The sequence below is a fragment of the Phaethon lepturus genome, unplaced genomic scaffold (assembly GCF_000687285.1).
Source record: "Phaethon lepturus isolate BGI_N335 unplaced genomic scaffold, ASM68728v1 scaffold17394, whole genome shotgun sequence".
Classification (NCBI taxonomy): Eukaryota; Metazoa; Chordata; class Aves; order Phaethontiformes; family Phaethontidae; genus Phaethon; species Phaethon lepturus.
Genome location: NW_010532814.1, coordinates 1 through 10,280, shown reverse-complemented (window position 1 = coordinate 10,280; position 10,280 = coordinate 1). Strand labels below are relative to the sequence as shown.

The 10,280-nt window shown below is 38.6% G+C and overlaps 1 protein-coding gene across 1 annotated transcript; it reads left to right on the top strand.

Moving 5' to 3' along the window:
• Positions 1-334: 334 nt before the first annotated feature.
• On the top strand, positions 335-9,949 carry RABGGTB (Rab geranylgeranyltransferase, beta subunit; the record flags this gene model as incomplete). The annotated part of the gene is made up of 7 exons (XM_010284983.1): positions 335-442; positions 1,533-1,730; positions 5,028-5,133; positions 6,617-6,669; positions 6,789-6,899; positions 8,909-9,034; positions 9,785-9,949. Coding segments are annotated over 7 exons (867 nt in total), but the record flags the coding sequence as incomplete, so codon positions are not given.
• Between the last annotated feature and the right edge of the window lie 331 nt (positions 9,950-10,280).

The following is a 10,280-nucleotide window of genomic DNA, read 5'->3' as shown; positions in this document are numbered from 1 at the left end:
CGAGGCGAAGCTGGGCGGCAGCCCGGGGCTGTGAGGCCTCAGCGTCTGCGTCCGGCCGGGGCCGGGCCTGGGCCTTCGGGGTGAGGGGCCCGGTGTCCTCTGCGCGCGCTGTGAAGGGCTCCTGCTTCCGTGTTTTCGGTTTGCTTGTGGCGAATTGGTGATCGCTGAAAAGTGAGTATGTGAGATACGAAATCAGCCCCGCGTTCGAAATAGACAAAGAGATGTCTGTTTCCAGACAATCAGTTGCTGCTACTATTGTTGACTAAACCGTACTCGAGTACTAAAATCTCTTGAACTGACAATACGATGGACGTTTTGTTGGTACTTTTTACAGGGGACGCCGCAAAAGGATGTTATAATAAAACCCGATGCCCCAAGCACATTACTTTCGGAGAAACATGCGGACTATATAGCTTCATATGGAACAAAGAAAGATGATTATGTAGGTATCAATTTGTTTCAGTACAGATGTGGTTTTATTAACAGTCAAAATAACCCTTATTTACTTGCTGAGAGCTAAGGGTTAGGTGCATGCTCACAAGCCAATTGCTTCTTACCCTGCAATCCAGAGTATAAAAGAAAGATGTCTTTGTTAGCTTCCCTAGGTCTGTGGAGTTTTGGCATGTACTGAGTGTAAATTTGAAGATTATTAGTTTAGCTCTAGAATTACTGTAAGACCTGGAGAATGAACTACTTGTTTCTTCATCCACTAGAATGCACAAGGAGTATAGCTGCAGTTACACGTTGCTCCTTCGATGAGACAGCATACTGAATGTCACCACAGCACTGCTTCGTGCTTACTAGGTTTGATAAACACTTTAACTACTATCAGTTTTATAGTAATTGGTTGTCAGATGTAGCCCACAACAACAGGATTCCAGTTCCAGCAGGTGAAAAATGTCAGTAACTGCTTATGTCTGAAGAAAAGTGGCAGTTATCTTTACTGTCCACAAAAGAACTCTAAGCACTATTCCTTATGATTGTCATTCTTGTGCTTAAAAAGTACTGCATGTAGAAAATGTTTATAGGTAGTGTAGGTGATGTAATCAATGTAAGAGAATTCAGTATGAGATTTCACTTCCTAGTGCAGCTTTAGAGTGTGGCAGTTTTGGCACTTGAAAGTAAGTTTAATTAAATATTAGACTTGCTATTTTTGGGACTAGTTGGGGTGGTAATTTGAGTGGTAGTTTGGATGCCAAGGTAATAACTGATGATCTGAAGTTAATGGGTGCTTAACTACTTGTATGGGTTTAATGTGACATTGAGCTTGATACTTCTGAACTAGAAGATACAGAGGAGGAAGGGAATGTAACATGCCTATGTGTGCATATGCCTGTATGTATGCCTGTGTATATACACACATGCATGATGTACAGAATATTTGTGAGTGGCTGATACACAGTAAGTTGTTAATGGGATGGAAGATAGTTGACATATTACGAACTGTTTGTAAATGTTAACTAATGTGTTTTCATTGCTCTGTATTGATGATGTGCTTATCTGATTGAGAACTAAAATAATGCACTACTTAGGAATACTGTATGTCGGAGTATTTGAGGATGAGTGGTGTTTACTGGGGGCTGACAGCAATGGATCTCATGGGGCAGCTGCACCGAATGAACAAAGAAGAAATTTTGGCATTCATCAAATCGTGTCAACATGAATGTGGTGGAATAAGTGCCAGCATAGGTCATGATCCTCACCTTCTGTATACCCTCAGTGCTGTCCAGGTAAATTTAACAGGGTAATTTTAGAAAAAGAAATAAATTGTAATTAATTATTTTGATGATTGCAGATTTACGAACCAGGTACTGTTGGATGCCAATGGCAAAAACTATTTCAATATCTTATTTTAAAGCAAAGTAAAATCTAATGGACAAAACTTTAGGATTTAGCTGCATCATTTCCTAAAAAATTGTCAGATTTGGGAACGTGCTTTTAATGATCACTTAATGGGTGGCTGCATTCTTGATGATAAACTTTGTAACAGTCATCTTGAAATATGTCTTAGGTCCAGGTTTTATACGAGTTTTTTGTAGATAATTTTGGATTCTATAAATTCTTCTTAGTATACATTCTGGTCATACATATCTTTCACCCCAATAAAAGCAAAGTTTTGGATTTTATTTTTTGTGTATATATATTCCTATATTATGATTGCTATAGATGACAACATATAAATATTACATAATTATTTATTAATATAAACTGTATAGTTATGTGTAGTGTGTTTACACTTTAGCACTGGACAAAAGAAACAACGTAGTAGCCAGTTCTTGTTCTGTTCTTTAAGTCTGCTTTTCTTGTGTATCGTTATAAAATGCTCAACAGACTGGCATAATTTTTTAAATTATTTGGTGTGTACTCTTCCCCCGAGAAACAGTAATTCTCAATCTTATTTTTTCATTATAACTATATCCATTATAGCTCTAATTTCTCACTATTTCTTGTCCTTCTTTTTGTTTGTGTGGTGGGTTTTTTTTGTTCTCCTCCTTATGCAAACTGTCGTGGGAAAAAAATACCGAAAAGGCTCAAATGCTTCTGAACGAGCTCTTGATTGCTTGCATAATGTATCCCTAGTCGAATCTTATGGAAGAAATACTTAAACAGTGTTACAAATAAATAAGATAGCATTCTGTTTTAGGAAGAAAGTGTGCTGGATTTAAGGTGTTCATAGAATCATAGAATCTTTGTGCTGAATGTGACGTTTTAAGGTCATCTAGTCCAACCCCCCTGCCATGAGCAGGGACATCTTCAACTCGATCAGGTTGCTGAGAGCCCCGTCCAACCTGACCTGGGATGTTTCCAGGGATGGGGCATTGACCACCTCTCTGGGCAACCTGGGCCAGTGTCTCAGCACCCTCATTGTGAGAAATTTCTTCCTTATACGTAGTCTAAATCTGCCCTCTTTTAGTTTAAAACCATTACCCCTTGTCCTGTTGCTACAGGCCCTGCTAAAAGTCTTGTCTCCATCTTTCTTTATCAGCCCCTTTTAAGCCCTGGCAGCTGCAGTAAGGTCTCCCCGGAGCTGAACACCCCAGCTGTCCCAGCCTGTCCTCCCAGCAGAGCTGTTCCAGCGCTTGGAGCATTGCTGGGGCCTCCTCTTGACCCTCTCCAACAGGTCCATGTCTCTCCTGTGCCAGAGCTGGACGCAGCACTGCGGGGGGGGGAGTCTCACTAGAGCGGAGCAGAGGGGCAGAATCCCCTCCCTCGCCCTGCTGGCCACGCGGCTTTGGGGGCAGCCCAGGATATGGTTGGCCGCCTGGGCTGTGAGTGCATGTTGCTGGCTCATGTCCAGCTTTTCATCCCCCAGGACCCCCAAGTCCCTCTGGGCAAGGCTGCTCTCCATCCCTTCATCCCCCAGCCTGTGCTGATACTGGGGGTTGCCCTGACCCAGGGGCAGGACCCTGCACTTGGCCTTGTTGAACCTCATGAAGTTCACAGGGGCCCATTTCTCAGGCTTGTCCAGGTCCCTCTGGATGGCATCCCATCCCTCAGGCATGTCAGCTGCACCACTCAGCTTGGTGTCACCTGCAAAACTTGCTGAGGGTGCCCTTGATCCCACTGTCTCTGTCACTGATGAAGATTATTAAAGAGTACTGGTCCCAATAGGGACCCCAAGGGACATCGCTTGTCACCAGTCTCCATCTGGACATTAAGCCATTGACCACTACCCTCTGGATGCAACCATCCAACCAATTCCTCATCCACCCAGCAGTCCACCCATGAAATCCATCTCCAATTTAGAGAGAAGGGTGTTGTGGGGGACCATGTCAAAGGCCTTACAGAAGTCCAGATAGACATCTGTAGCTCTTCCCTTGTCCACTGATGTGGTCACTCCATCATAGAAGGCCACTAGGATGGTCAGGCAGGACTTGCCCTTGGTGAAGCCATGCTGGCTGTCTCGAATCACCTCCCTGTCCTCCATGTACCTTGGCATAGCTTCTAGGAGGATCTGCTCCATGATCTTCCCAGGCACAGAAGTGAGGCTGCTGGGTGCGTATTTCCCATGGTCCTCCTTGCTACCTTTTTTAAAAATGGGTGCAATGTTTTAGGGGGGCATGCTTTGATTATATATTTTCTGTTGGAGTTACAAATTCTCTTTTGCATTTCCATAAGACTTAAATTTTATCTAACAGTTTAAAGATTCCAGCAAACTCTAGGTGTTCGAATTCATAGTTGGTGTTTTTCAGGATTGGCACTATAATATTGCTTAGTTTCAACTGTGCTTTTTATTATGCTGTTTATAATAAATTCTTAATGACTCTCTTTACAGATTATGCAAGTTATGAGTAAAGACATGAAACCAGCTGAGGCTCAGAAACAGTATTGTTGTTTTCATATGACATTGTGTCATACGGGTTTACTGGTTCAAATCAGGGCTAGCTCAGAAAACTTTATATTCCCTACTATGACCTTTATTTTTCTTCCAGAATATATTGACTGTACAGCTTGTGTCTAATAATATTGTTCACACTTTTTCTTAGATTATTGCAATTTGGATCTACTCATTATGTTTAAAAACTGAATGTAGATAGAAGTCTGATAATTCAAAACTCATAATTGCTGACAGGCTTGGACTGTTAAGTGGTATTAGTAACTAGCTGCTTAACTTACACTTGCACATATCCAAGTAGCAGCAGTACAGCAAACTACAAATTTGTAAGTCTAGGATGTCATTATACCATTACAAAACTAACCATAATCAAATCTCTCTTCTATATAATGCTAACATAAAAACAAACCAACCTGAATATGCTTTTGAAAGGAGAGTTGGAAGCTGAAAAGTAACAAAGCATGAAAGAGTTCAGCTTGAATTGCCTACATTTTCATTTGATAATTTCTTAAAGTTTTTAGAGATAGATGAATTGCGGTGAATGAAATTCTATTTTAATAAACCTTACCAAATAGTATTCACAGTCCATTGCATGAAGTCTTTTGGAAGTGTAGGATTTTTTTTTTTTTTTAAGAAATAAATCTTAAAAATTTTTACCTCTCTCTGATTGTTCCTGTGTCTTTTTTTCCAGATTCTTATCTTATATGATAGTCTCCATGTTGTTGATGTAAATAAAATTGTTGAATATATACAGAACTTGCAAAAAGAAGATGGATCATTTGCTGGGGACAAATGGGGTAATTTTTAGATATTTACAATTGAGTGACTAGGTGGACGCTTGTAAGCCAGTGAACTTAAGTTTCCTTGGATAGTCTTTTTGCTTATGTATTGTATGTGAATTTTTTTTTCTTTCATTTTTTGAGTTATGAAAAGAAGCTTTTGCGAAGGACAGAGTTGTGTTTCATTCCTTTCATAAATATTCTAAACTTCAGTTCCATTCGTGTATTAAAAATAAATTTTCCAGCTCTTATAGAAGAAGACCTTTGAGCATTTGTAAGTTGACAGTGCTCTGATGTACTAGATATACTATTCCATAAGGAATGTTTTATGCTTGCTATTTAATGGCAGTCAGTTGTGATCTTTATCCATGTTGGCTATGACAGGATCTTTCACTATATGGGAATGAGGAAAAACTGGTTTTGTACTCATGCACTTCTGTTAGTACTGATTTTGTTTCTGCATATAAATTCTTTATGAGCAAAGATGGCATTTTTAAGTTGTAGCTTAAATACTTAGTTACTCTAAAAAATACTTACCTCCACGGAATGCTTGCATTTTAATGCAATCTATTGCATATTGCTCATGTTTTTTGTTCTGGTAAAATTCAGCAATCAAGATCATGGCAGTATATGTATGCTACTGTAAAGGTAGCTGTTATGCTGTGTGTTAAAATGGTTCATAGTTTGCTGCATTCTTTTTGTTAAAAGTATTGAAATAAACGCACTGAATGCGCAATGGATTTGCAGTTACAGCGCAACTGAAGGAGTGTGTTACCTGATGTAGTACAGAACAGCACAAGTTTTATATGTTTCAGCTTGTGTATTTCTTAAGAAGAAAAGTCTTGCATCAGTTTGGCCAAAAAAATGAATGTTTGTGGCTGGGTCCAATTTTAAATTTTGACTTCAAGTATTAATTGCTCAGAGGTTGTGCTAGAGAGTTGTATTGACATGGACTTGCCGAGCAATCATTCTGCTATATGTATAGCGTTCTTGGTTTAGCTTCCAGGTATAAGTATGAAAAAGGAAACTTGCAACTTTCATTGGTTGTCTTCTGAAAACAAAAATGGCTTCTACTTCTGCTCAAATTTAAGGCAGATCAAGAGTTGTGTCTGAGTATTTTTGAGTCCACTGCTCTGCTATAATCTAGTAGAGCACTACAGATAAACTCTGAAATTATAGTTATTTGTAAATTACCACTAGTTGAATTGGTTTGGATATATATCTGACTATACAGCAGCTTAAAATGAGGTGTAAGCTTTTATGTGCAGTAAACATACAGATCACTCGAGTTGTAATGTGCACTTTCTAAATTACTGAGGAAATAATCCATGGGCTGGAAAAGGAAACAGTACAGGGGGCAGTTTTTGGCTGATTTTTGTTGTTCAGTGTAAAACCTAGCATTTTAACATTTTTTTCCATATTTTCAGTGGTGATTTAAATGTGTTTTTGTTGTTGTTAATAAAAGTACTCTTTATTTCATTCCCTACCCCCCACATTCTAGGAGAAATAGATACAAGGTTCTCCTTCTGTGCTGCCGCAACTCTTGCACTTCTGGTAAGTCCTAAATCATTACTTACAGGAGTACAGAATCTTCTGTTTGGTACTGCTGAAGTTTCTGTAGCTAATTAACTTGGTAGAATATGCCGTGCATTAGTTGCTTTTCTGACTTGCAGGGAAAGCTGGATGCTATTGACGTGGGGAAGGCAGTAGAATTCGTTTTGTCCTGTATGAACTTTGATGGAGGATTTGGTTGTAGACCAGGTTCCGAATCCCATGCAGGACAGGTGAGTTTTTCTTTTATGTGGAAATGTTTTAAATTAGCAAGCATCACATACTGCCTGTAAATATTTCTTTACAATATCTATCAGTGATGTTGATTGCTGTACCTTCCTTCGTTTCCCAAATGCCTCATTCTAGTACCTTAGTTAAAATAAATGAACAAATAGGTAGATAAATCTGAGAAGATGAGTAGACACTCTGGAGGTTGTAGTCTGGGGACAAAAAAAAAAGATCTTAAGGGAACAACTTCTAGGACTCTATTCCGGTCTTCACATAATGATGTTGGAATAGTTAGCATGAGGATTTTTAGAGAATTTGAAATGGGTATTAATGGAGATGTTGGACAAGATCTATGATTGTGTCTGTGATATGATAATGAAACATAGAGGTCAATTGTATATTATGTTTGATATTTATCAGCTGACGAAGACAAAAATGAGTCGTGAACCTTCTCAATGGGAGGCTTGCTTAATTTTTTGAGGAAAGTTGGTTTTAAGATGAGATACCTAACTAGGGCATGGGAGCACTTACGATGTTTTGTTCTGGGCACTGAAGAGTGTTTTACTAGTGACAGTGAATTCTGAAAAATGCTCAGTAAAATCTAGTTGAGAAGATAATGCAGTGTATAATTGGAACAAATTAAGGGATCTCTCAAGGAAGAGAATGTCAATGACTTCTTCCAGCAGAAAGTTTACATAAAAACTAGCTTTTCTATTTTTATTTTTTTTAATTGAAGGGATGATTCCACTTAACCTGAATTTATGAATAAAAATCAACTTTTAATAAAATATTTTAATGCTGTTGCAATCATCTACTTATTTTGCATGGTTATGGTGAGCAATACCGTAGCCATAATTCACCGTGGCACGTGAAAATACTAGAGGTATTTTCTTGAGAAAAAGTGTTGGCTGCTTTCTCCCCCCGCCCCCCCCCCTTTTTTTTTTTTCAAATTGGGGAAAAAAAAAAATAACCTGGTATATGTACCTTATCTTACAAGTTCTATCTTATATTCTAAATGGCTGGATCATGTTCTAGTACTCGAGGAAGTCAGATTTAAGTACCTGAACCCACTCTGCTTGCAGCTGGCATTTCCTGGGAGGATTAGATCTGTGGTGCATATTCACATACTCTTTAAAATGCTGTAAAAGGCAACTCCTTCGTCTGCACGGTAGTTAAAAAATTTTCTGGGATTGTCACATTTATTTTGCAGTATTCTTAGATAGGCACATCCCTGTTGATGTGTGCTTTTGTTGGGTTTTTTTGTTGTCTTTCTGCGGGTGCATTTTACTGGGAAAAGGCGATTATGAGCAAGCTTCAGTTGATACTGTGGTTTATTGCAGTTTGGCCTGGCTGCTTTCTTAGTGACTGCATGAAACATGACCAGAGTATGCTGTTACACTGTAAACGTTATTTCCCAGGAAAAAACAAACAGGGATTAATCAATGCACATATATTACATGGCACATTGAAAGTAAGCCTGATGTGACTAGATGTATGTGGGATTGCCACGTTAGTTAAATGATCAGGGTTAACCTGGTTTTGCTAGAGAATTCATTTGGTCTTTAGTTTGTTCTCCCCAAGCCTGTGGGTAAGAGGCACGTACAAGAACAAACCATCGGCTGGATGCAAAATTTTCATAAAGGCCATATGCAGCCTGCAGAAATCAGTTTAAGTACCCTGGCTCGAGAGTCTGTGTTTTTAAAATAAAACTGTATGGCTCTGCCTGATCTTTTAGGATCTTCTTCCAAACCTTGCATTAGTGTCTTATATTAGTAAAATCTTACTGTTCTATAATTACGTTGTGTAACTGGTACTTTTATACAAAAGCAACTGTAACAATAATATACTTTTCTAATGGAAAAGTAAAACTAATTTGAAACTAAAAGTTGAAATGTGTGCTTACTTTGTATCGTGTTTGCATGGCTGTATTCCCGCTTTGAGATTTTTGTGCCTTTAGTCTGCTAAACTATAATTAGTTTTTAAATACACAAAAAATTTATGTCTGTAATTTTAGATCTATTGTTGCACAGGATTTCTGGCTATAACAGACCAGTTGCATCAAATAAATGTTGACTTGCTGGGTTGGTGGCTTTGTGAACGTCAGTTACCTTCTGGAGGTCTCAACGGACGACCAGAGAAGGTATTAGTTGGCTTCTTTTATTTTCTTTTCTTAAGCTGAAGTATTTCTGGAAAATGTCATGACTTCTATGAAATACTTAGTGAACTTTTCAAAGAAGTCAGGCCTTCATTTTGATTCTTCATTTTGTCACTAACACTTGTCATGCAGTCTTTAGCTATGCTTAGTTTGAGTCCCCAGTTTAGGAAAGTACACATACTGAAATATGTCTTGCTGACCCCTTGAACTGGTATCCTGTTAAATCAGGCCCTGAATATTTTCTGACACTGAGAATGATTTCTTTTGTAGGCTTTGTACAAAATGTACTGTTTTTCTGCTCCACATCACACTAAGAAATTGTGTAACCTAGAATCATCTCCACTGGCAAACAAATAACCCACCAACTTTTTTTTTTTTTTAATTAAACTAGTTGATATGAAGTTCTTTGTACTTCTGAAAAAGGTACTATGTTGTTTTACCATCTCCCACAGAAGGTGAAGGCTGCTTCAAAATCACATTCTCGTGGTTTTGTTTCTTGAAGAAGGGAAGAGATTTGAAAAAGAGAATTTCCCTTCCTGAAAAAGGGAAGTCCTCTGGAAAGAGACTGCATCCAGGAACTTTCTTCTCTTTTACCCCAAAGAAACTCATTTAAGTGTTTTTTCCCCTGCAACAATATTATGACAGCACACCTAGTAATTTGCAGAATCACCAATAAAATTTGCAACATTGAGTGTAAAACAAAATCAAATAATAATCTGCTTCTCTGCTCGCCAGCTACCTGATGTATGTTACTCATGGTGGGTGCTAGCATCTTTGAAGATGATTGGTAGGTTACATTGGATTGACAGAGAGAAACTGCGCTGCTTTATTTTGGCTTGCCAGGATGAGGAAACTGGAGGATTTGCTGACAGACCAGGAGATATGGTAAATAATCCTTTACTAAATAAAATATACTTAACTGAAAATTTCAACTGAAAAAGCAAGGTTTTTTTGTTTGAGTGCAACTCAACTCGTGATCCAGGTGTAAGCATTTTGCAGAGCCTGCAGTTTACTTTGAAGGGAAGAATAGGATAGAGTGGCTTTTGAAGTCTTACTTGGGGAGCACATACTTTATATTGCCCTTGCACTGTAGTATCCCCCACTGAAATCAGTTGCCGTTTGTTAAAAATTCTGGTTTGGCTCCCATAACACGTACCACACAAATAATTTCTCACGAGACCACTTGGAAGATGTCTGTAAAAATACTGTGTTTGGTGGTGGGTTTTTTGGG